Genomic DNA, 26,025 nt, shown 5'->3' on the forward strand with positions numbered 1-26,025 from the left:
AATCACCGACCGGAGCGCTGTTCGGCTTTCGGAAGTCACGGCGAGTGCGCAGAAAATCAGGGAGCGGGCGGAGCGTATGCGGGGCTACCACTACGCATGCGTTGGAAGGCTGGCACGGGTTCCAGGCGCCTGCGCAGCCTGGGCCGTCCCAGCATCCTCCAGCGCAAGATGGCGTCGCGGGGATCCATACCCGAGGTTTTCTGAGGGAACGTCGAGTAACCGCGTCCGCGGCTGGATTCCAGGTAACTGAGCGAGTCTGGGCGGGAAATGCAGATGTACCGCCGGCACCCCGAGCTCTAAGCCTTCTCAGCGTCTTTCGACCGAGGGGTGCTGGTTCTCGGCGGCCCCAGGGGGAGGGGCGGCGTGAACCCAAACTCGCCATACTCTGGGCGCCACTTGTAACTTGGTTCTCTCCACAGCCCCGCGTTGCTCCACGAGAAATCAGGCTGAGCCCGGCAGGGTGCGATGGCCGCCGTGGTGGCCAAGCGGGAAGGGCCGCCGTTCATCAGCGAGGCCGCTGTGCGGGGCAACGCCGCCGTCCTGGATTACTGCCGGACCTCGGTGTCGGCTTTGTCGGGGGCCACGGCCGGCATCCTCGGCCTCACCGGCCTCTACGGCTTCATCTTCTACCTGCTCGCCTCCATCTTGCTCTCCCTGCTGTTAATTCTTAAGGCGGGAAGGAGGTGGAACAAGTATTTTAAGTCGCGAAGACCTCTCTTTACAGGGGGCCTCATCGGAGGCCTCTTCACCTACGTCCTGTTCTGGACATTTCTCTACGGCATGGTGCACGTCTACTGAAACGGGGGCAGGGATGACTTTTTTTAAAAAAACAGATCGGGAGGACTGTTGCCAGAAATTAACACCGGGTAGATTTACCTAGTTTTTAAATTGTTGGAATCGCTGCTTGTTCTGTAACGTTATAAATAATTTATATCTGAAGACGAAGAGCCTGTACAGTTCTTCAGATTAAATGAAGCGTGAGACCCTTTGTGGAGTTTTTTCCCTCCCTCGTGGCATAGCCAGTGGCTGTCAGGGGTGCAGAATGAGGGAGAACTGGGACTAGGCCTCAGCTTTCTGTCTTGATTCCTTACATTTACGCATAGGCCACCCAGAGAGAGGATGAAGCGAAGTGAAGTCGCTCAGTCGTGTCCGACTCTTTGCGACCCTGTGGACTGTAGCCTACCAGGCTCCTCTGTCCATGGGATTTTCCAAGCAAGAGTACTGGAGTGGGTTGCCGTTTTCTTCTCCAAGAGATAGCATAGGAGGACCTAAACAGGAGAGAACTTACCGTTAACATCCTGAGAACTAGTAACTGAATATTAAGTGTTCCCTACATGGACAGAAGAGCCCGTCAAGCTACAGTCCATGGGGTCTCAGAAGAATCGACTGAGCAACAACAAATATGCCAGGCATTGTACCTTTTACACTTGTTACTTTTTTACACTTGTTACTTTACACTTGTAATTCAGTTACCAGGTGCTGAGTTCCTCAGTCATGTACCACTCTTTGCAACCCCATGGGCTGTTGTCCACCAGGCTCCTCTATTCATGGAATTTTCCAGGCAGGAATAGTGAAGCAGGTTGCTGTTTCCTTCTCCAGGGGATCTTCCTGATGCAGGGGTCGAACCCAGGTCTCTTGCGACTCCTGCATTAGCAGGCAGATTCTTTATCACTGTGTGTGTTGCCTCCCTGTGGGGGAATCGTCACCAGTCTCCCACCCAATAGGTGGGGATGCTCTTACCACTGTACTCACCAGGACTGCTACCTGATATCACAAATAGATTATGATAAGAACTATGACGAGAGTACAGAGGAGCCCCAAACCTAGTCCAGATTGGGGGTGGGGGGGGGGGATTGGGTAGCTTCCTTTAAGAAATAGCATTACAATTGAGACTCAAAACTGTGAAGAAGGGGGTTACGTGCAAGAAAGTGCATGTGTGAGGGCGATTGGGAAGGAAGTACTTTGCCCTGGGTCTGAAGTTAAGAGGCTATGAGGTAGGCCACAGTGGGGAGTTCTGCTTTCAAACCAAACTTGGGTCCACCCGTGCACAATACAGCTAATCTGCTGACACCAGGTAGCAGTGTTTTATCACAGGCAAGAAGCAAGGAGACCAGGCAGCTAGTGCTCAAAAGGCCTAAAACTTTCAGCTTTCAGGGAGAGGTTTTTTTGAGATAAGGGTAAAGGAGAGGGTTTCAGGGTGTGTAATTAACTTGAGGACATTGTTCTGATTGGTTGCTCTTGAAGTGACCAGGAGTTGACACCATCAACCAAATGGTTCTAACCCATCTGGGATCTGCGTGCTTGTGGGCAGCATGCAGTTAACTTCCCCCTGGTGAGGGTTCCAGTATCTGCTAAACAACTCAAAAAACATGGCTCAAAATATTATCTATAGCCCCTGGGAAGGATCTGAATGTCCTGGACTTAGTTATCATTGGCCTAACTATTGTTATTTTGTCTTCCTTGACGGTTTTCATTTCTTTCTGCACTTTCTCACTTCTCTGATTAAATTAATTCTTTGGAACTCAGGGAAGGCTCAGAGGCAGAAGCTTCTACAGACAGGAGGCAGGTAGAGGACAGTCTATCCTGGGAAGGCCACATAGGGTCTTGCTCAATTACAGTTTGACCTTTATACTAACATATGAAGGGGGAGCCTTTGAAAGTTTTAGTTAGAAGTGATGTGATCAGATTGGGACTTTAAGAATCAGTTTTTGATCAGAAGGGGATCTGAAAACTTGAAGCCAAGTCCCCTTTTACAGATAATAGGTGGCCTGTGACCAACGCCTCCTGAATCCCATTTGGGTTGTGTACCAGATGCTTTCACATGAAGCTAAGAAGTGACTGAGGCGATAGCTTTGCCTGCATCTCCCAGTGACCACCTCTGAACTCTCAGTGGGGGGTCGGTCTTGACACCGAGTAAGGGGGAAGCAGAGTGAGTCCTACTGGTGAGTAAAGCAGTGATCTGATTTACTTAACCTTTCCTCTATTGCTGGGCAGGAAGATTGAGATGCTCACTTTTATAAAAAAAAGTGCATGTCTGTATCATTTTGAAGGAGTTTAATCTACTAGAGCAGAAGCTAAAAACCTGATTCTAAATGCTAAGTACCAGTTTTATCAGTGCCTTCCTGGTCCTTTAATATTAGCGCATCTAAGAAGTTTCCGTACTTTAATTTTAATTTCTTTGCAAAGACAGTAAGGAAGGTAATATGTTGCTCACTAAGTGTTTCTTGTGTCTGCCTGTTTTGGTCATGTCTTTATGTTTTCCTCTAAAACATGGGATGTCTGTGAAAATATGAAAGATAAAAAAAGAGTACATTTAAAGTTAACACCTTTTTATTGTCTTATAGCCAAATTAAAATGTCAGAGAATGCATGTATTGGGCAGAACTCAGAAGGTGCTTGCCATCCTCCCCGCTTTAATTCTGTGAATGGGCCTAAGGGGAGAGAGCTGGAAGAAAGGTGTCTTTTGTAGACAGCATTCTTGGCTCCCTTGGAGAATATGCTCTGAAGAAAGTTGTACCACTTGGGGAGGAGAGAGGCAGGTTGGAACCAAGTAGACCAGACATCCAAGATGCCTTTCCACATGGGGTGATGTTAGGACTTCCCAGGGCACTCAGAGACACCTGGAGGAAGTCACAGTCTCCGTTTATGACTGGCCCCCGGAGGGGGCAGCTAGCCACTGAGAGAGGAACTGATGGAGTTGGGTTGGGGGGTGGGGCACAGAAAAGCATCCATGACGGATCAGTCCTGATGACCCCGAGTCAGGAGTAAAGGGCACTCTGCTCTTTCAGTGGCCGGTCCCCATCATGTCACACTAATAGCACTTAATTTAAAACTTTCCTGTTGGCCAGCATCATGGTACTCCAAAGGCATAAGAATAAGTCTGATTGTCAGGCAGATGGCTTTTAGGCCAAGGCTTGAACATAACCATAGACGATTCCTATCATACTGAGATGTTAACATGGACAGATCCTGAGAGGCTGGCATGGTCATCTTTCTGCGCCAAGGGAAAGGGGCTTTCCCAAGTTTGAAAAGTGCTCAGATTCCTGCTCCTCTTCTTCCCCCTTCAGAGTCAAGATTATGCAGGGGGGGCGGGTGTCGGAGGGAGAACTGTGCAAAAGCCAGGGAACTGGCTATGTGTGACTATCCAGAAGCTGTGATGGGGGTCACTGGGCCATCTGTGCATGGGGCCCCTGACATGTAGTGGGGAAGCCACCAGGAAGGTTTTGCTGGATTGAAGAAACAAGTCCTCTATGGCAGGAGGTTTAAAGGGGTAACCCTTAAAAGTAATGCACGCCCACTTGATGAAAGCGTCACAGAAGCTGCTCCAGGCACACTGTTCATCCAGTTCCTCGGTAAGTCCTCCTCATGTCTTTTCTGTGTGTGGTTCCCTGACCTAGATGCTCCCCATCACCTAGTTAGACTGCCACTAACCTTTCAGATTTCAACTCACATATCACTTCCTTGTGGAAATCTGGCCACGCCTCACTGAGGACTCTCGAAGCATCCCATCCTGTTTGTAACTGATGAGTGACCCCTAGACACTGAGCGCCTGAGAGCAGGGACTGTTTCTGTGCCGCTTGCCACTGTCATCAGCATTTAGACCAACACGTGACACAAGAGGTACTCAATAAATATTTACTGACTGGATGAATAACTGTAGGGAGACATTTCCATTCCAATATAAAACAAACAGCACAACTGTCTGCAAATTATGTGGCTGCTGCCAAGCGATTCCAAAAACAGGTTAAATGAAACCAGACCAACTTCTAAGTGGCTGGGACCCCTGCCCTTTGAACTCCCTTCCAGACATAAAAGTAACATGCTGTGTTATCAAATCCAAGGGTTTGCCTTAGAGGAAGGAGACACCACAGCAGATCACCTGCGTTTCTCACTTTCTTGTCAGAGCAGCAGTTTGGGCTTACTGACAGGTCACCTGGCAGCCCAGGGGGAGGAGCTGCTTGCTCTCCAAGGGGTCCTGTTCTGGGGACCACGCCCCTCTGACCCTCTCCTCAAAGGCCCCAGCGGAACGGGGCTAAGTGTCCGCTCTGGGCAGAGGAGAGCCCGGGTCCTCACAGAGAGAATGCTCCCTGGAGGCAGGGCAGGCACTCAGACAGCACCGGGGCTCGCGGAGGGACAGGCAGCGCCACAGGCCCTGGCTGCCTGGTGGTTCCAGCAACAGTGGTGGAGCTCTAGGCCCTTCTCATTGCGCAGGGGCTCTTCAGCCCAGCACATTCCATCACATCCGACAGCAGAGACTTGGTCTGACTGCAGGCGGCAATGTTCATTTCCTGAGTAACCCAGTGGATTCTCAGCAAGACAGGTGAGCCTCTTGGAATTGGTAGCACAGGTTGCCTCAGGGAACGGGTGGAAGAAAGCTTTTCACTTCTGTTCCTGTGTACCTCTTTGAATCATTTAAGTATGACCTACTCAAAATAGTTTGAATGAGTTGAGCATAATGTCACTTTCACAGGGCAGGGAAGGAGGGAATCTGCTTGGTCTCGAGGTAACTTGAGTGTCAGTGTGACCCAAAAATTGACACCACCTGCCAAAGCAGGCCTTTTCAGAACCAGGCCTTGCATATCTCCCCAAGCACTGCTTCTCAAACTTTCATGTGCACATCAATCACCTGGGAATCCTGTTGAAATGCAGGTTCTGATTTGGGGGGATGAGGGAGGGGCCTGAGACTGCATTTCTAACAAGCACCTAGGTGATGCCAGTGCTGCGGGTCCACGGACCACGCATTGAGTAGCAGTGCTTTACAGCGACTGAGGGAGGGGGGTCAAGGACCAGCTTACTTAAAACTGTTTCCACTTGACATTGAGCACCATCCATCATCTCATTATCCCTTCAGATGGGGCCTTAGAGAGAGGAAGGGAAGCCAAGCAGGGAAACACAAGCCCCACAGAACAGCAAGAGCCCAACCACACAGGCAGTCGCATCTCCTATCGGGATGAGATGCTGTCCCCAGGCTTCTCGAGGCTCTCCTCCTCCCCTCATGGCTGGCTGCCTCCTCACAGATCCAGCACTTTAGTCCTTTCCCAGTTGCCTCCTTGGCCACCTTTAAATTGCAGCCGTGGGGGCAAGGCCAAATGCCTGCTTGGGTGTTGGCCAAGGTCTTTCTCTGAGGAGCCATCATTCGCTCTGAGGATTTCAGAGCTAATGGTGCAGGTCTCAGCTAGTGACTGGAGGCAAGCCAGAGTGTGGGGCCCAGCTGTCATGTCCATCGGCTCCGAAGGGGATTAGATGAGTGCTCCCCTCTTAGTCAGTGTCCCATTCAAGCATCTTTTGCACAGGGCCCAGCCCACAGCTGGCATCAAAAACTGTTTACCACATGGATGAATCGGTAACTGAATGTGCTTTAGGGCCTCTTCTGCATGAGCCACTGTGCCCACTGGGAGGCCCCCCTCCCCACACACATAACAAGAAGCTTGTAGCAAGATCCCAAAGTTCAGAAGAGGTGCTGTCCCTGGAAGCCCAGTCCCATGTGGACGACGACGGGAGTCTTCCCACTTCAGAGGTGTGGACAATTCTGCTCCCAAATCTGCTCTCAGCCAACGCCTCTGGCTATGCCTCCACGGTCTGCAGGCTCTGCAGCTGCTCCACATTCACCTTTCCGTTCCCCTGTTGGCCAGACCTGTGTGGGCGGGAGGGGGCACACAGGACGTCTAGGGCAGGGATAGTCTCCCTGAAGGCAGACTCAGCCCACAGAAGCTTCTGGCAGGCAGCGCTGCAGGCAGTGAGGGCTGGCAGAGAGCGCAGTCTGCGGGGTTCCTGGCTGCAGCCCCGGCACCAGAGATGCTCAGGCTGAGGCCTCTGGAGCTGGACCAGCAATGAGTGGCAACCTCCTTGGGGTGAGGGGCCCTCCTGAGCACCTCCACCCCCCCCCCCCCCACCCACAGCAACAGTTGAGGCTTGCCAAGAACAGCAAGGCAACAGTCTTCCCTCTTGAACGTGAAGGAGCTCAGGCGAGCACCCAGGAAGTGGCAGTCAGCTCAGGGAGGTGTGGGAGGGCTGCTGGCACAGGCCTGCCCGGCAGCTCCCCCGGCCTCTCCCTCTGTCTCTCCCCACTCCTCTCCCTGCGTGCCTCCCTCTGTCCTGGCTCACCTCTCTCTCTCCCTCTGTCTCTCCCCACTCCTCTCCCCGCGTGCCTCCCCTCTGTCCTGGCTCACCTCTCTCTCCCTCTGTCTCTCCCCACTCCTCTCCCTGCCTGCCTCCCCTCTGTCCTGGCTCACCTCTCTCTCCCTCTGTCTCTCCCCACTCCTCTCCCTGCCTGCCTCCGCTCTGTCCTGGCTCACCTCTCTCTCCCTCTGTCTCTCCCCACTCCTCTCTCTACCTGCCTCCCCTCTGTCCTGCCTCACCTCTCTCTCCCTCTGTCTCTCCCCACTCCTCTCTCTGCCTGCCTCCCCTCTGTCCTGCCTCACCTCTCTCTCCCTCTGTCTCTCCCCACTCCTCTCCCTGCCTGCCTCCGCTCTGTCCTGGCTCACCTCTCTCTCCCTCTGTCTCTCCCCACTCCTCTCCCTGCCTGCCTCCCTCTGTCCTGGCTCACCTCTCTCTCCCTCTGTCTCTCCCCACTCCTCTCCCTGCCTGCCTCCCTCTGTCCTGGCTCACCTCTCTCTCCCTCTGTCTCTCCCCACTCCTCTCCCTGCCTGCCTCCGCTCTGTCCTGACTCACCTCTCTCTCCCTCTGTCTCTCCCCACTCCTCTCCCTGCCTGCCTCCCTCTGTCCTGGCTCACCTCTCTCTCCCTCTGTCTCTCCCCACTCCTCTCCCTGCCTGCCTCCGCTCTGTCCTGACTCACCTCTCTCTCCCTCTGTCTCTCCCCACTCCTCTCCCTGCGTGCCTCCACTCTCATCCTGGCTCACTTCTCTCTTTCCCCCTGCCCACACTCAACTCCCCGCTGGAGGCTGCCAGTCGCTGAGTCAGCAGAGAATGAATGCTCAAGGCAGATGGTACCCAGCCCAGGTCAGTGAACCCCTCTGACACAGTTGACCAAGAGGAGAGTCAGGGAACCCTACTTACTGAGCCAGAGGGGCCCCTGTGTCCAGCACCCCTGGATCAAAGGGTAAATGAGCCCAGAAAGGGCCAGGGGCCGTAGTGAGGCAGAAGCAAAGCAGGCCCCAGGGCTGCCTCCCTTGCCAGGCTGCCCAGGGCCGTGTTCCAGGGCAGGGCGGCCTGCAGGCCACCTGTCAACACAGCCACCGGCGTCCTGAGGCTCAGGGGAGGCAGCTCTGGCAGGAGTAGAGGAAGGAAGGGCTCAGTAAGGTCAAGTAACCTGATGGAGGACTGGATTCTAGGAGCACGCTGCCCAGGTTCAAGTCCCAACTCTGCCATTTATTAGCCGTGTGACTGAAGCAAGTTACTTGAGCTTTCTGTGTCTGACTTTCCTCATTAGTAAAACAGGGACTATTAGTGTCCATCTCATTAGGTTGCTGAAATGAGTTCACAGGGCTCAGCGCAGTGCCCAGCAGAGAAAGCCTGAGTGAGTGTTAGTACGTTACTGTTGCAGCGCTGGGACAGGCTTGTCACTCGGGGGTCTTGGGGGATGATGCGGATCGTGGAGGAGCTAAAGCACCAACCACCAGCACCCCTCCTCCCAGAGTCCAGCTTGGATGGGCTCTGTGAGGTCCCCGGCACCCTGCCTTGTGGCCAGGTCACCCAGAGCAGGGAGCGCGGTGGCCGTCTCCACGGGCCTCCTTCCTGGCCCTTGGCTGGGCAGCCGCTCACCTGGCAGGCTGGAGGAGCTGCCCACACACACAGCCATTCTCCTTCTGGGCGCCACCTTCATCCTGCACCTCTGGCTGCTCCGCCAGCCCCGCTGCGTCCGGGGCCACGCTCTGCTGTGAGGACTCTGCCATTTGGGCGAGGACCTCTAGGTCCCTGGGCAGGACATGACTGTTAACCCTGGCCCATGGGCCCTGGGCGTGACCCCCTCCCTGGGACTGGCGTGCCACGTGCCCTGCAGGGGCCGCCCCTTTTCCTCCAGCAGCTCTGCAGGGTGGCGGGTGCAGTCAGGGCTCAGGGCTCACCTTGAGAACCAGGGCTGGGGGTCAGTCCAGGCAGAGGAGGCAGGCTGGCCCCCTGTCCCATCCCAGGGTGTGGCGGGGCTGAGGGAGCACCCAGTGCCTGTCCCGAGCCCACCAGCTGCATTCCCATTCCCATCCCACTCCTCCAGAAAGCCTTCCCCAAGGCCTGGGCCACAGCCCCTTGCCCCTTCCTGTCCGCCCAGCCCTCAGGACTTCCCACTCACACTGTCGTCCACTCTTCTGAACACACACACACAAACCCCACTGAGCCCACTGCCCAAGGGAGCCTGGAAATAGGCCTCCGGAGTGGGTGGCAGGGGGGCTCCATTTACTTTTCCTTCTGCCACTCCAGCTTCCCTCAGCCCCAGCCCACCAGGATCACCAAGTCCAAGAATCTTAAAATTACAGGTGCTGGAAGACACTATGTAAACCAACACTCCTGTCTCACACAGAGAAACTGAGGCCCAAGGAGGCCTGGAAACCAGGTCTCCTTCCCCTGACCTTTGGTGGCCTTCTCTTCTGCTGGCTGCTCCGAAGCAGAATCCAGTTCTGTAGAGCCAGTACTCAGAACATCCCACCTTCCCCAGCCCTTCCAAGACAGCTCCCGGCATTCAGCCCTGCCTCTGCCCCACAAACGTCAACAGAAAACCAGGGTCAGGGTTCTGAGTCATGGAGGGAAACGCTGACCTAGTGGGCTCCCCTTGGGCCACTGGGAGGAAGCATAACTGACCTCACTTCCTCGTATTTCTTGTCTCGATAAAAGTGGCTCTTTTTGATGAAGTAGATGAGTACCAGGTCACAGAAGAAAGACCCCTGTAAAAGAGTGGAGGTCCCTGACTCAGTGCGCCAGGCCACTTGACACCAATAGATGGGGGCGCTGAGCTCAGAGGCTCCTTTGTCCAAGCCACAAAGCTGGCCCACGGTGCAGCCAGTCAGCCTGTGGTCCATCTGATCTGTCAGGCCAAGCACCCCCGCACTACCTTGACCTCTTGAAACCACATCTTCAGCAAGTGTTTGCTGAGCGTGCACCAGTGCCAGGCATTGCCCTGGGGTGCAGAGAAAGGGAAGACAATGACACCCTTGGGGGACCCCGGGGGACCCCCCCCCGCCACGGGTGCAGGAGACAAGCATGTAAATGATGAGCGACTGTCCCATGATGGGAAGAGAAGCAGAGAGAAGATGGAACTTTACTCAGTCTGGGAGGGTCCTCTGGGCTGAGTCTTAAGTCTGAATTGGATTTTATTTAAGACAGAAGGAAAAAAAGCTCAGCAAAGAACCAGCTTGTCATGCCTGGGAACCCAGGCGGGACACAGAAGTGCAGCATTGTGGGAAGATCCCTCCACTAGTCACATGGATTGGAGGGTATCTGAACAAGGACACCACAGCAGTGGTCAAGGAAAGAGGAGGCCTGAGCTAACCCAGCAGACCTACTGACACCTGAACATGAGCTCTTCAGACCTGACCGGATGGTGCAAATACCGGTCTCCTCCACCAGAGGGCAACTCCACCCAGAGCACAGCGGAGCGGGTGGGAGAGGACTGATGGACAGTCCCACAGGTGAACCTGGTTCTCTGACCCTGGGCACTGCACACCTTTTTTTCCCCCCTCCAGATGTCAAAAGGGTTATCAATTCATTTTTCCATAGAGAACACTCCTCCCACCCCCACCCAGCCTCTACCACTTTTCCTGTTAATTCCACAGGTATGTCCCAGATCCCCATGTTCTGATATATGCACATCATAAGAAGCCCGAACATGGCCCCTCTCTACATGTGCACACAGGCTCCCCAGCAATATTGTCTGCAGTTAAAGAGGAGTCACTTGGAGCCCACTTTCATCCACTGACCCATCTCTCAGGAGCATGGCCTCGTTGAGTCCTGTTATAGGACATGGTGTTTCTGGTCTCAATAAAAAGTCAGTCCTAGGTCCTCCTAGAAGCCTCCAGGGGAGCTGTTGTGACCTCCCAGGCAGAGGAACCAGGGACAAAGCTGCCAGAAACCTCAACAAGGGGCTCACTGGGGTGGATGCAAGCCACTCACCAATAACTCCCTTGTTTTTAAAACACTTCCAGAAAAAAACAAAGGGGCATGAAAGATCCGGAATAAGCCTTTCCCTGCCCTCCAGTGCTGCTTCCCCTCCTGTAGCCCCTCTGCCCAGCTGAAGTTCGGAACAGATCTGAGGAAGGACTATACAGCCCGACTTGCCTGCCTCCCATCTTTTTAGTCCCTGTGAATCACAACTCGGGGCAGTCTGGCAATGGCTGCAGACATTTTTGGCCGGCACAACTGTGGGGGAAGTTGCTTTTGACAACTCATGGGGAGAGGCTGGGGATGCTGTTAAACACTCTACAACGCACACGATCACCCCACAAAAAAAGTTATCTGGCCCGAAATATAAACAGGGCCATGGCTGAGAAGCCCTGTATATCGCCGGATCTGCCTCATTTTAGTGGAAGTGGAGACAAGGCTGCGAAGGATCCCGGAGAGCCCCCAGCTGCCGAGCCACAGGCAGAAGCCTCTCTAGCTCTGGAAAGAGAATCCCAGGCAGGCGCTGACACCGGGGGCTGCCAGAGGAGTGTGAAATCCCAGGAAGTCCTCTTCAGCCCCATGCCGCGCTGGTCTCCCCAGCTCTGACTCCTTCTGGAGCACTGGGACAGCTCTCTCCCCTGGGCAGTGCCCCCACCCCCTGCGGTGCTCCGAGGCTCAGGGGGAGGGGAGAGGTACTCACCACTCCCATGAGTGCCACCCCTGAGCCCACGTTGATGATCGTGGGGATGATATTGAACTTGCCAGCCTGGAGCAGGGAGACAGGGTAGGGTGAGGCACAGCGGGATCCCCAGGGACTCCACCAGAGCCAGCCCGGACACCCCCGGCATGGCCCTCCCGCCCAGAAGGGGAGCCTCACCCACACACCTTGCCATTCACCATCACATCGAAGCGGATCCCGTAGGCTTTAAACAGCGTGCGGAACTCCACCCCGGCTGCGTCTCGGTAGTACTTGGCAAACCTGGGGGAGACACAGCTCAGCCTGCCCAGGCCTTCGGCTGCCTTGGAGATTTATAAATCCACCTACCCCGGCACCCTGGCTCTCAGCAACCCCAGGAAAGACTGGAGACCCTCTTGCTTATGTGATTAATTAAAGGTTCGTTCAGATCTTCAAAGTTCTTGCCAGACAGTCCCCAAAGGGTAAAGGCTTTCCCACCACTGCTGGACCAACCTGGGGCCACCAGGCACTGATGGACCTGACCCAGCCCTCCGCTCCAGGGCAAGTCCAGAGCCGTGACAGATCCTTCTCCTTTCCCAGAGGCACCCTGGCTGCCTCCTTGCACCTCCCACTCTGACACCCACCCCCAGGAAGGGATATCATAGCGCTGGCACCCAAGGAAGGACAGGAAATGTGGACAGGGTCATAATGTGGCAGGCTTAGCCCCAGTTACCTGAAGTTGTACCCGGAAGAGATAGAGTTTCCTGAAAATCTGTTGTCCAGACGGTTAAAGTAATAGCGAGGGTAACATTCAGAAGGCGCTTTATCAAGATCACAGTCCCATTCAATCTGAATTCCTATCACACCGCCCTTGATGCAAAAGAGACATGAATCAAGACAGAACTTTCTGGAGGTGGACAGAAGTCACAGGCCAGCTCTTCATGGAAAGCTCGGGTAAGGGCTCAGCTCCACTGCAGCATCCTTCCGGGAGGATGGTGGAAGGCCCAGGGTTCACACCTCTGGAGTGGCTGAGAAAAATCCATCACCCACAGCCCACATCTCCTGCTCCACACCCCAGGGAGAAGGGAATGACCGGAGCGAGCCCCTACTGTGGCACTGGCAGCTCACAGCAGAGCCAGGGTGCCACAGGGGCTCCTGGCTTGGTCTCAGCTGGTACCCCGAGGACTTACAACCAAACACAGGTGCGAGTGTGCCCCTCAGCAAGTGTAGCATGGCTGACTGTGCATCACAGCCAATGCTGAGAGCGCAGGTCCCTGGGCAGGTTACTGCAGGGCCGGCTCCTCCCATGGGTCCTCCTCCACACCCCCTCCTCATTGCAGAACCCAAGCCCACAGCCCTCGGCCCCGGGGAGGGCTCCCTGAGCACACACCACCCACCTGCACCGCTATCTCCTGGAAGTTGCTCCCCGTCCAGCTGACCACGGAGCCCAGTCGGAAGATGGGGCAGTAGGGGTTCTTGGGGCTAAACTTACAGGACTTCAAGAAAGTTCTGTCTGTGGTGTCCAGCACATTGGTCCTGGGTGGAGGCCATGAAGAGCCAGGGGAATAAAGGTGAGACTTGCTGTTCCCAGGCCAGAAACTGGACCTGACCCAGGAATCACCAGACCCCTCACCCAGCCCAGAAGAGCCCTTAACTTAGCCCCTACCCCAGTCCTGATTACTTCCTCCACCCCAACATCCTTCAGTAATAGCCCTGTTGCCACAGCAGAGGAAAGGATGCCCCCTCAATGTCCAGTGATTCACTCACACACAGCATCACGTACACATCATGCACACGGGCCCACGTACTTGGAGAAGTTGAATTTGGGGAAACGAATGAAGTTCTTTATGTAAACAGTGAAGTCTTTAGCTTCGCCCAGAAGTGGCTTCCTGAAAAAAAGGCAGGACGGCCTATTCAGGGGGCCCTGCCTGCTCCATGCTGAGGCTGAAGACTGCCTGCCCCTGGGTGCCCCGGAGCCTTTGCAAAGGACAGTTAATTCAATCATGTTGGGGTGGTCGTTGGGCCTTTGTGGGCTGTCCTGGCTCCTCCCCCAAAATGAGGACTCCGAGTGGACATGTCTCCACCATCAGGCTGGGACCCACTGCCCAGGACTGGGTGACTCCTCAGGGTTCCGAGGTTATAGCCACTCACGTCGGCCTGGACATTGTCTCCACCGGGCACCAGGCGAAGATCTCACAGGTGCCCTTCTGTGCGCTCCCCTCCCGCAGGCAGCGGCCTGTCCTCACTCCTGCAGAGGCAGGGGGACAAGGATGGTTCCAGGAACCTCCCGGCTCCAGCCCTTCCCCAACCCCCAGCCCTGGCCGCTCCAGGCCTCACCATTTCCAGCCGCAACAGGCTCCCCAGGAGGGCAGTCGCTGTCCTCATAGCACAGGGCATCAGGAACGCTTGCACTCTGCCAAGAGAGAGAGAGCCTGGGCAGGGGTGCCCCTTCTCAGAGCCAGGTCCCACCCCAGGGGGAAGACAGGGGCTCCTCCCTGCCTGGGGCCACACGTGCCTTGGGAACCTGCTTCTCCCCTGAATCATGCAGGTATGCACACCGGTACACACATTCCCCCAGGGGCCCTGGGAGGGGTAGAAGCCCCTGCTTCAATAGAGAGGTGGACCCCAAACACTACCTGCACCTCTCCCATCCCCACACCCTGCTCTCAGCACCAAAACGCACCTCAGCACAGGTTTCCTGCCGCTGGTTGGGGGTCACGACCAGGTTGGTGATTACAAAGAAGACGTTCTCTCCCTGAGAAACCAGAGGGGGTTGAGGAGCCCCTTCCTGTTGTCTAGGGTCGCTCCTTCCCGGAGCTGCCTGGCAGGTGGTAGGGCCTCTGCATGGGTACTGCAAACGCTGGGGCCACAAAATCAGTGGATCCCACCCACGTGCCCACGGGCCTTGGAGTCCCTGAGCAGGTATCCTTAGATGGGTCTCTTTCATGCCCACAGCCCCAAACCATGCTGACCTCAGCCCCCAGGGTCCAAGCTGAGCTCTAGAAGGAGAGAGAGAAGGGGCAGTGAGGAGACAGCCCAGCCCTGGCCTCGGGAACTGTGATCAGGCCAGGGAACTGCTGCCAGGGGCAGTGGCCAATATAAAGTTGGGGCTTTTGTTGTCAGACCTTCTGACTCACATGGACATGGAAAGTCTCTGGGTCCCAGTTGGTCTCAAGCAGCTCAGGGTTTGGTGCAAACAGAGCAGGCCCGTAAGGCACAGTCGAGGAGTATAGGGGTTTGGTGCGGGGGGAAGAACCTGGGCAGAGTCTGTCTGCAAACCTTGCAGCTGTCACAGGTCAAGGAAGACACTGAGTGGAGGCCCCTGAGTCCCCAAGCAGCTTCCCACATGACCCGTCCAGAGCCAGACCCTGCCGGCTGGGTCCCCCTGTGCTGGGTGGGGCTCAGACCTGGGGTGGGATGACGTAGTCAGCAACATCCCAGAGCCGCTCCCCCAGCTCCGAGGTGTTGGTGAAAGTCACGCCCTTGACTTTGGTGATGATGCTGCTCTGCAGGGACGTGTCGGTGTCTTGGTAACACTTCTTCACCAGGAACACCCAGCTGCAGGGAGGGGCAAGCAGGTGGTCATCAGCCTCGCGTTGTCCTCAGGAAGCCTCCTCAGGCCCCCAGGGTGCAGAGGGGGCAGGCTTGGGGCTCCACCCTTCCTGGGCAGGAGTCACAACTCCCACCGCTGCCTGAAAGCCGGCCCTGCAAACAGTGGAGGAGACAGGCGGCCCCAGGAGGGAGAGGCTGCTGCTGTCGGGGCCCTGCAGCCCGCCCACCCCAACTTGTCATGTGACCTCAGGCGAGCCAGTGAGCTCCGGGGGCCAACGGAGCTAACGGCACCTCCCTCCAACTAAGGGGCATGGGGTACAACCTAGAACTAATCACGAGGAGACCTCAGACAGATCCAAACTGAGGAGACTCTACAAAACTAGAGCGTAAAATCCTACACTCTGGGGCTTCCCTGGTGGTCCAGTGGTTAAGAAGCTGCCTGGCAATACAAGAGACGCCGGTTCAATCCCTGGTCCAGGAGGACCCCACGTGCCACGGGGCAACCAGGCCCAAGCATTACAATGGTCTAGAGCCTGAGCTCCACACCAGGAGAAGCCACCGCAATAAGAGGCCTGTGCACCACAACTAGGGAGTAGCCTGTGTGCAGCAGCGAAGACCCAGGGCAGCCAAAAGTAAAGAAACAATCTTTTTTAAAAATCCTATACTCTGACAGCCAAAACACAAGCAACAAATGGAAAAAAAATAGAGAAAAATAATGGACTTGGTCAAAATTAAGAACTTTTTTTGTTCAACAAAGTGAAAAGACAACCCATAGAATGGGAGAAAATATTTGTGAGTCACATATCTGATGAGGGTCTAGTACCCAGAATATACAAAGTCTTACAACTCAATCGTAAAAAAGACAAATAATCCAATTTAAATATGGGTTAAGGATGTGAATTGGGAAGATCCTCTGGAGAAGGAAATGGCAACCCACTCCAGTATTCTTGCCTGGAGAATCCCATGGACAGAGGAGCCTGGCAGGCCATGGTGCATAGGGTCTCAAAGAGTCAGACACAACTAAAGCAACTTAGCACCCAAGGATGTGAATAGACATTTCTCTAAGAAAGACACACAAATGGCCAATATGCCCCTGAAAAGATGCTTAACATCTTTAGTCATTAGGGAAATGCAAATAGAAACCACAATGAGATAGTACTTCACACCCAATAAGATGGCTGTAGTCCAAAAAATGGAAAATAACAAGTGTTGGTGAGGATGCAGAGAAACTGGGACTTGCCAGTGGGAATGTACAGCTGTATAGGTGCTGTGGAAAGCAGTTGGATAGTTGCTCAAAAGGTCACCATGTGACCCAGCAATTCCATTCCCAAGTATGTACCCAAGACAATGGAAAATGTATATCCACACAAAAACTGACACGTGAATGTTCTTGGCAGCATTATTCATAATAGGCAGAAAGTAAAAACAATCCAAATGTCCAACAGATGAATGCATAAACAAATGTGGTGTCTGCATACAATGAGATATTATTCAGCCCTTGGAATGATTCACTGACACAGGCTACAACATGGATAAACCTTGAAAACATGATGCTAAGTGAAAGAAGCCAGACAAAAAAGGCCACATGTTGTAATGATTTGATTTATATGAAAAGTCCAGAATGGGCAAATCTATAGAGACAAAAAGTAGATTAAGCGGTTGCCAAGGGATGGGGGTAGGGGAGAACTGCAACGGATTGTAAACAGATACAATCTATTTTGAGGGTGATGGAAACAGCCTAGAACTAGACAATGGTGCTGGCTGTACAACACTGTGGACGTGCTAAAAACAACTGAACTGTATAACTTAAAATGGCTAAAATCATGAATTACATGCTATATGAATTTTACCTCAATTTAAAAATAGTTTTAAAAAGATCCTGTTGTACTCTAAAAAACATCAGCGTCGTAGACACAAAGACAGACTGGGGAGTGATTCCAGAGTAAAGGAGACATGACAACTGAATACAAGGCATGATTTCAGATTTTCTTTTCCTATAAAGGTAACTTAGGGGACAATTTACAGAAGGTCTATTGCTTAGGTGATATTATTATTTCGGTGTTAATTTCTAAATTTTCATGCCTGCAACCTACTCAAAAGAAAAAATTGCACATATATATATACACACATATAGAAACAGGTAAGGACAACACAAATGAAGTACAATGTTAACATTTGGGGGAATAGGGGTGAGAGGCATTAAAAAAAGCCTGTAGTACTCTTAAAACTTTTCTGTAAGTACAAATTAATCAAAATATAAATATATACATATGTATTTTAATAAGATGGGACATGTAAATTGCTTAGTACAGTGAGTACCAGGCACAGAGGAGAAGTTCAGTGAACATAACACATCAACTTATTACTGGTGTTACTGCCAGTTAGAGATTGTGCAGGTGAGCCCCTTCGGTAAAGTTGGAAACACTGAGGCAAGCAGAGGGCAGGAAACCGCCTTCCGGAGGTCCCGCAGGACGCCCTGCCCCTCCGGGGTGCCAGGAAGAGTTCTCTGTACAGCAGGCACCAACCAGGGCCCTCAGGGCATTCCCAGAATAGCAGGGAGTCAGCACAGACACTAAACAAACGATCCCCTGAAAGAGCATGTAATTACACTGTGGGATTTCTGGGGAGGAGCCTGTGAGAAGCCAGGTGTGAAAGGGACCCCTGGCTGAGGAGCAGCACCAAGAAAAAGCCTTCAGGCGGAGACAGCCAGATGCCTCAGGGATGAAGCCCTCCGGTGGGAGCAAGGTGAGGTCAGGGCTGCCCTCCCAAAGGGGCGGAAAGCGGGAGGGACTCCACAGCAGTTACTGAGGGAGTAAAAGAGGCGCATCCGCATCGCAGCTCTCTGGTGTCATTTCCTCTCCACCTGTCCCCTCCCTGCTTGGGGGCGAGGGCTCTGAACCCCTGGCTCACCCCAAGGAGCTGCCCTCTCAGCTGATGGTGCCGGCTCCTGCGGGGCGGGAGAGGTGGGTGCCAGAGAGGATCCAGGGATCCCGGCAGGACCCCCGGCCCCGGCTGGATACCAGAGAGGCCGGTCCCGGGTGGGGCGAGCTGACCAGCAGGGAGTTCAGGGACACGCCAGGCTCATGAGCTGCCCCAGTCCCAAGCCTGGCTCTGAGCTCATTGATTATAAATAACCTTCCCGGCCCGGGCCAGTCCAGACCAGGCCCAGGGAGGCGGCAGGGACAGCTGAAGCCCAGCCCCCTGCATCCTCACCCTCTGCCCAAAGCCCTAACGCTGGGGCCCCAGCCCTGAGGAAGGAGCTGACCACGGAAAGCCTGAGAAATGGGAGGACCCAGGAGCCCCTGGCGCATCTCATCACCTCCTGAGCCGGTGGGGGGAGTCGAGACCTCCCTCCTTAGCCCCCACCCTTACACCCACGGGCACCAGAGGGGCCCCCTCCAGAAGCAGTCCCAGACCCCAGTCACAGAGCACCCCAGGCGCCCACACACCAATTCCCAAGCTCCGGAGGCCACCGCTGCCGCCCCCAGCGGACCCTGCCCGCTCCCCAAAGCCCCCAGAGAACTCACACCACCAGGTAGGTCAGGATGGAGACCTGCAGCAGCCGGTAGAGCAGGCCCACCTTCTTGTTCTTGGCGATGACGTACTTCTCGGTCTTGTAGTCGAAGAGCGACTGGTAGAGCCCCTTGCAGCCCGCCTGCCCCATGGCTCCGGCTCACCTGGCCGGCGATCGCGCGGCCGCACGTGTGGCGCATGGAGCCGCCCCCGCCCGCCCGGCCCCCAGCGTGGGCCCCGCGGCCGCCGGGTGCACGGCTTAACGCGCTGGGGCCGGCTGCCGGCGAGGCTGCAGCAGCTCCGCCGGAGGCCAGGCGGGGACCTCGGACCGCGACCTTGCCGCCTCCTCCCCTGACGGTGACAGCGCCGGGCCGCCGCCCGCCCTGCCCTGCGGCGGCCCTCCCGGCGATGGCCGCGCGGGAGCGACGCGCTGAGAGGGGCTTCCCTGGAAGCAACCCCCGCTCTCTCCGCACCCCCAAAGAAACCCCGAGGGTTCCTCCTACTGAATAGACGGGGAAACTGAGGCCCCCGGGGCGGGGGGCGGGGGGGGGGACCTACAGCACAGGAAGTGCGGACGGGCGGGATAAAGAGCAAGCTGGAGGAGACTAGACTTGTCAGACCCTCGGCTACCGCGTCGGCTGGAACGAGGTGCGTGTTCCTACTGCAGCAACTGCGGCCGGTTTAAACCCCGCACTCCCAGGCAGTTGGCGGCCAGGACAGGGAGGAGGGGAGGGGTGGGGTGGGGTGGGGTGGGGTAGCGTGGGGGCGGGGAGACAGGCAACCGAGGCCTGGGATCTTAAAATATGCCTGGAGAGAGGGCGGGTGCCAACTGTTTGAAATGTTCCCAAGGCAAGAGCGGGGACCTAATCTAAGCTGCTAAATCTGTCACCCTCACAACACGTGAAATTAAATTAGAGGTGGTGAGAGCGGAGATGAGAACACCTCTGAAAAGATCAGGTTAGGACCGTGGGGCGGCCTCAGAGAGAGAGCCTCGGGGTCCTGGGCGGGCTTCGAGTGCATGTGTGTGTTGGGCTGTGCACGCTTTGTTTTCTGCATCTCAGGCATTACCATCCTGCAGTCCGACCGGAGGCCGCCCTGCCCCTTTCCCTGGCCTGGCTCTCACACACCAATGAGAAGTCCCTTCCCTGAACCACAGGCTCTGGGAGTCAGAAGTTGGAAGGGACCCTAAAGTTCACTAGGTGTGATCTTCTCTCAAAGTAAAAGCCCCAGGGCAGCAGGTCTCCAGTTTTAGTGAGCCTGGGCATCATTTGGAAGAAAAATGCAAATTCCTGGGCCCTGCGCCTAATATTGTCATTCCCTTAGAACTAGGATGGGGCCTGGGAATCTGTGTTTTGCTCTCAAACTGCCATTTCGGAAGCAGATTTTTGCATCTGTTCATCAGTTTCAACTCAAATGCCAGTTCCTTAAAATTAAAAAAAAAAAAAAGCCTGTTCTTATTACCACTCACTAAAGCAGCCTCCACCCCAACTACTTTCTATCCCATTACCCCTTCTTATTCCCTTAGAGGCCCTGTCACTCATTTACTTATTGCCTGTGTCCCCCTCTAAGGCCACAAGTTCCAGGAGGACAGGGACCTTGCCTTTAGGCATCTCTGCACCCCACGTGCCTGCCACAAACTAAAGTCAATGTTTGTTGAGTGAATTCAGGCCTGATTGTTTCAAACCCAAAGAGGATTCCAGCTGCTGCTTCAGTGATGACTGGGGATTTTGGAAGCTGACAGCATCCTGGCAGAAAGGCTTAGGAACTGTCACTGGCCTCCCTCCCTCCCTCCCTCAGGGCCTCAGCTGGTGCAGGGGTAAAGAACCCATCTGCCTCTGTGGGAGATGCAGGAGACGCGGGTTCGATCCCTGGGCTGGGAAGGTCCCCTGGAGAGGGAAACGGCAGTCCACTCCAGTGTTCTTGCCTGGAGAATCCCATGGACGGAGGCGCCATGGGGTCTCGAAGAGTCAGACATGACTGAGGACGCGTCGTGTACGCCCTCCCTCACACGGCTCTCAGGCCCTCTGACAACCTGCTCATTTGCCCTCCAGTGTGGGCAGCCCCTCCTGATCTCTCCATGGCCCAGCCAAGGCCAGGCCGCGGTTTCTGACAGAACTCTCTAGAGTCTTCAGAGACAACGTGAGGGACATCCAGAGGGAAAAGGGCTCTTCTCAGAGCTGGGGCCAGACTGTCCCTTGTGGGCACCCTCACAGCTTCTTAGGCTAAATCCAGACTCATTAGTGGGTCATGATAGCAATTTCCTGGGTTCCAACCAGCATATTCACACACACACAAAAAAAAACATCAGAGTGTGTTTAAGGAAGTATGGTAGACAGTTCTGTGAAACTTCTGTTTGAAGTATGTGTGTGCCTATGACATTATGACGTGTAATACATTTCTTCCTGTGGGCCAAGGTCAAAACAACGTGAAAAATACTTCCCTTGAGTATCTGCAATCTAACTCCACTGTGGCTGGGGCTGGCTCACCACCCCAAGTTCAGATCTAATCCCCATTGTACCCCAAGCAGGAGAAGGGGTCTTTGCTTTTTGCATTGGCATTACTAGAAGTCCAAGTTCAGGGATACTTCCAAAACCAAGATGAATTCAGCCACTTGAGTGAAAACTACCTGCTGTCTTTGAGTGATGGTTTTTCCAGTCTCTACCTAAACCCATCTCACTAGGCACCCTGTTCAAATGATCTTCGCCACCATTACTGTTCGAATGTTTATCAGCTTAGCAAATAGTTAAGTCAGCGGTCAGGGTGAATAGTCAACACCCCTTTCTCTGTCCTCTCCCCAAATCATCCACATCATGCTTCATTGTAACGAGTGTCGTCCACCTGAAAGAAAGGAACTGGCCATGAAGGGACTGACCAGTCTCACCTGGTTCGTAAGGCTGTCTCAGATGATTTAAGGTAACTGCAGTGAAGTGATGGGGAATTGTAAAATAAACTCAGAATGTATTCTCCAAAAAATTAAAGGAACCACAACAGGAAACACAAACTGCATACAGCAATCTGGTCTTTGGAGGAGAGGTTACTTATATCTAACAAACAAGGTTTCATTTCCCATCCCAGAGGAGAGGAGGGCTCAAGACAAGGGCTGAGACAGGAGATCTCAATCTGTCTCAGGACACAAAAGGAAGTCATCGCAAGGCAAGGAGAGCCCTTGCTTCAGAGCCCGAAGGATGCTGGATGACCTGGGAGGGACAAGAGTGGGAAAGGCATGACGGAATGGAAAGGGTTTCACAAAGCAGTTTATCCTTTAATTCTTTTGCTCTTGAGAGTCCTGTTGTGACAAACACATTCCATTAATAGACATTAGTGGTCCATTTAAGAAACAGCAGATATATTATTCATGTTGCTTCAAAGAGTCAACAGGAAGAAGGAAGCCCGTCTCTGTGGGAAGCATTTCCGAGTCCATCAGCAGCCTGGTGACCTGTCGTAATTAATGGGTTATTCCTCATTACTCAGTTCTCAGAATGTGACCTGGGGAAAAACTCCACTGAGGTGGCACTTAATAAACTGAAAAAAGAATAAACTGTCAAATACCGGTCCACTTGGTATTGAAAAGGACAAAGATTCAAACTCAAGTCAACCAAACCTTCTAAGTAACGCCAGCTCGAACATGGTACATGGTAGAGAAAGCTGATCTCGCTGCTGCTCCTGCTCCCTGCAGGGGTTTCCCCACAACCTGCATGCAGTCACCCTGGTCCATCCCCTCCTCTCTCGCCTTAGTTCCCAGGACTGTAGTGATGAACCCACAGCCAGTGGGACATCCTCCTGTGAACCCTGAGAGTGGGTGTGGCGTCCGCAGCTCCTGCACTCAATCCTTCCTAGGCTCTTCCTCTTTATTGCAGTCACTGTCCCCACCTGCCTTTCTGGCCTGACAAGCCCGTTAAGCACACCAGCTTCAGGGGGGTTGATTGACAGTTTCATCACATCCTGCACTTTCCAACCCCCGGGCCTTTGCTCAGGCCGGTCTCTCCTCAGCACCCCGTGGCTTCAAGGTTCTGATTACAGGCGTCTGTCTCCTTCACAAAGGCTTCCTGGATCCTTCGCTTTCTCTGAATTCCCAAAGGACAGGATCTATTCTTCCAGGAGTTACAGCTGAGTGCTATCTCATCTGTCCTGTAGGGCGATGAGGGCAGGAAAGGCTTTACCACTTCTGCCCCACCTGCCTATAATGAAATAGATGATCATCCAGAAGAGAAGCGGGAGGGTGGGGGAGGGAGAGAGGGCCTCCGCTCAGGAAGGTTGATTCCTGATCATCCTGCTTCTACCCATTAGCCTGCACATTTGAAGTGTCAAGAGTACAGTGACTAAGCCTTTATTTTGAGCGTATATTCTTGAAGATTTCAACAGAGATCATTCTGCTAGAGCATTATGTTAAATTTGTCTCCTGAAGCAACTTCTTAGTCATCAAGACTCTGAATTTGTGCTACCCATTGACAAAGTGTAATCAGATGAACAAACTCTGATCTAACTAGTGTCTCACAGGGTGTGGCTCTTGCATCAGAGATCACTCAGAGAGCTTGCCGGAAAAGCTGATTCCCAGGACCAGAGCATCAGCACCTTCAGCATCCCGCCTGCAGCCTGGGAACTTGAAGAGCTGAAATCCACCTGTGCCTCTTCCCCAGCAAAGCCTGTAAACCTCCACTCCACCAACCTATGCCTTGCCCATGTGTAATGAAGCTTTTGTGGAAAAACATTAGACCTGGAGGTTCTTCCTTAAACTAGTTTTAAGGCCTCAGGCAAGTTGTTTCCTCCTCCATGAAACAGCTAATGGGGCCTGCAGTGACTGTGAGATGAGCTGTCAAAGTACAGAGCCTGGGGTAGAACAGATGTTCTTATTAAGTGGACCAGAATATACGGAGGAGGCCTGTGAAGCTGGGTGGATAGTGTTCCACATTTATTTTTACTACTGTTCATCTGAAATCTAATATTTCCTTCATTTACAAATGCAGACAACAAACCACAGGAGTGTCGGTAGTACCTGTATCTTTTTTTGTTTTTTGGCAGTACCTGTATCTTAATAGTAAAAGAAATTATAGATATTTTCCAATCACGTTATAGGTATGCCTTAAAAAACATTTTAAGCTCATCACTACTTCGAAAGTAGCAGTTATCAGACCTGTTGCTTTAATGCATTTAATGCATTAATAAAGAACACATGTGTGGAGATACAAAAATTTTTAAATATTTTGATCATTGTGTTTCAATATAACTGGTTCTTTATAAACTGTTATATATTTAAAAACAAGCTGTGCTGCTTCAGGAGCACATTTACTAAAATTGGATGATACAGATATTAACATGACCTGTGCACAAGGATACACACATATTTGTAAAGCGCTCCATGTTTTTTTTAAAAAAGAAAGAAAAATTTAAAAAATAAAAAATAAAAACAAGCCGGTGGATTGATAGCTGGAAAAATATGTGATAAAGCAGGCATAGTAAGATGTTAATGAACAAGCCAGGTGTTCGGTGTAAAATTTTTTCTGTACGTTAGAAAATTTTTCATAGTAAAAGGTTGGGAAATAATCCGAGAAGGCGTCCCTAGGCTTCACCAGATCACCAAAGGAGTCTGTGACACACAAAAAAGTCAGAAACCCCTGACCTAGAGGTCTGAGTGTCTTTACGTTGCTACAATACAGTGAGTTCTTCATCTCAGAGGCAAAGGACCCCAAGCCCCAGTACAGAACCCAGGAGTTAAGACTGGTAGCCTTTCCTAGTCTAGGAAATCTAAAAGGTTTGCAGAACCAAAGTGGGCCAGTGGTGTTTTCTCCCACTCCAGCAGTCCAACTTTAATCTCAGACCTTAGTTCTAGAGAGAGGAAAAATTACTGCAGGACAGAACACTAGTCAGACCCAGGAACCCAAGGCCAAGAGCTCAGAACATCCACCAGCACTCTGGGCAGGGCTGGCCCAGGGCCCCTCTCCAGGCCTGGGACAGAAGAGCCCTCCCCAGAGAGTTCATCTCCAGTACCCCCACTACTCAGTACTGCGGCAGGTTATAGGGTTCCAGGAGTGGACCAACCAGACCTAGACTCCTCTCCTGGGGTGGAGGGACAGGGAGCAGAGCTTCCAGCTGGCTTTCCTGGAGGCTGGCACAGTGGTCCTGTCTTCTCTGTGGTATTAATGAATGGGAAGAGCTCTTCCTTTAAACAGACCTCCAGTGATACTATATCTTCCTCATGCCCACCAACGGATCTATGAAACTCAGTTCCCCCATTCTGGAGAGCATACTGCTCTCAGATTCTAAGTCAGATCACCTGTACTTACCCAGAGGCTTTGAAATCTAGAGGAAAAAAAATGCACCTCTTCTATCCCACAAGGCAATGCAATTCAGACAGAGCTAATGAGGAAACACCAGGGCTACCTTTTAACTGGACAAGAGAGAAAAAGTAGAGCATAAAGGCGGGGGTGGGGGGGGGGAAGGTAATCTCATTTTATGGCAAAATAGATGATCTTGCCAAAATTTAAAAAAAAAGGAAAGGAAAGCCACGATTATATACCCATTAAACAGTATAGTGAAACGGAGATCTCAGGTATGTTCATGCTGCCTATTAATCAGGTAGTATGGTTCAGTCCTTCCAGAAAGCTATTTGGCATTGTGCGGCAATTACCAAAATGTTTAAGTCCACTTTCAGAAAAAGCTGAAAGGGCTTCTTTACAAATTGCAATGGGCTATACAAATTTAAGTTACTGATTCCCCAAAGACATGTTAACCCAAGGTACTGCCTCTTATTAGCCCCCCCAAAACCCTGCATCCAGCATCAGTGTTTTATCTCTGACACGGGACCCTTGAAAATGGTCACAAATAAGCACAACTGGTAGAAGCTGTGATCCTGTTTGTTTGTAAAACACACACAAACCCCAAAAACCTATGTTCCTGTATATATGTACATGTGAATATTACAAAAGCACAGAATATGGTCTGGAAGATATGTGCCAGACCAGTTCACCTCATCCTCTAAGGAGGGCACAAGATGGGGTGAGGTCGCGATAAGGCAAAGTTTCACTTCTCACTCTGATCTTACTATGAGAATGAATATATATTTAATAATATTGATACTTACGTAGTTTTTGAAATGTCCTTCCACTGATCAAAATATAGTCAACTGGAGTTGGGCTAACTGTCTCTTTAGGTGCATCCAGCTACCTTCTGAACCCTTGAGAGTTGAACAACTGCTCTTCCTGGAGTAACTAAGAGTCCCTTGATTCCATTTACTGGAGCTG

The 26,025-nt window shown here is 52.9% G+C and overlaps 2 protein-coding genes, 1 long non-coding RNA gene and 1 pseudogene across 8 annotated transcripts; 3 read left to right on the forward strand and 1 right to left on the reverse strand.

Moving 5' to 3' along the window:
* Positions 1-101: 101 nt before the first annotated feature.
* Positions 102-988, forward strand: EMC6 (ER membrane protein complex subunit 6). Its single transcript, XM_020881180.2, has 2 exons — positions 102-242; positions 420-988. The coding sequence occupies exon 2, from the start codon at positions 466-468 to the stop codon at positions 796-798; it is 333 nt and encodes a 110-aa protein (XP_020736839.1). The 5' UTR covers positions 102-242; positions 420-465; the 3' UTR covers positions 799-988.
* Positions 989-4,620: 3,632 nt separating this feature from the next.
* P2RX5 (purinergic receptor P2X 5) lies at positions 4,621-19,506 on the reverse strand. Of its 6 annotated transcripts, none has more exons than XM_070478884.1 (14): positions 18,802-19,504; positions 15,130-15,280; positions 14,860-15,008; positions 14,406-14,721; positions 14,060-14,135; positions 13,874-13,970; positions 13,531-13,611; positions 13,120-13,258; positions 12,456-12,592; positions 11,932-12,025; positions 11,747-11,812; positions 9,751-9,833; positions 8,722-8,874; positions 4,621-6,633 (listed from the first exon to the last, which is right to left on the reverse strand). In XM_070478884.1, the coding sequence occupies exons 1-14, from the start codon at positions 18,936-18,938 to the stop codon at positions 6,564-6,566; spliced, it is 1,749 nt and encodes a 582-aa protein (XP_070334985.1). In that variant the 5' UTR covers positions 18,939-19,504; the 3' UTR covers positions 4,621-6,563. The 6 variants fall into 6 exon arrangements, with proteins under 6 accessions (XP_070334985.1, XP_070334988.1, XP_020736842.1 ...); XM_070478886.1 differs by lacking the exon at positions 4,621-6,633 and adding an exon at positions 9,522-9,643 and having other exon boundaries at positions 8,781-8,874; positions 18,802-19,506; XM_070478887.1 differs by lacking the exon at positions 8,722-8,874.
* Positions 19,350-24,195, forward strand: LOC139039052 (uncharacterized). The gene is made up of 2 exons (XR_011492178.1): positions 19,350-19,435; positions 23,285-24,195. It is a non-coding gene; the product is annotated as an uncharacterized lncRNA (long non-coding RNA).
* Positions 24,051-24,151, forward strand: LOC139039268 (U6 spliceosomal RNA; annotated as a pseudogene).
* Positions 24,196-26,025: the final 1,830 nt, after the last annotated feature.

This window comes from Odocoileus virginianus, chromosome 17, assembly GCF_023699985.2.
Source record: "Odocoileus virginianus isolate 20LAN1187 ecotype Illinois chromosome 17, Ovbor_1.2, whole genome shotgun sequence".
Taxonomy (NCBI): domain Eukaryota; kingdom Metazoa; phylum Chordata; class Mammalia; order Artiodactyla; family Cervidae; genus Odocoileus; species Odocoileus virginianus.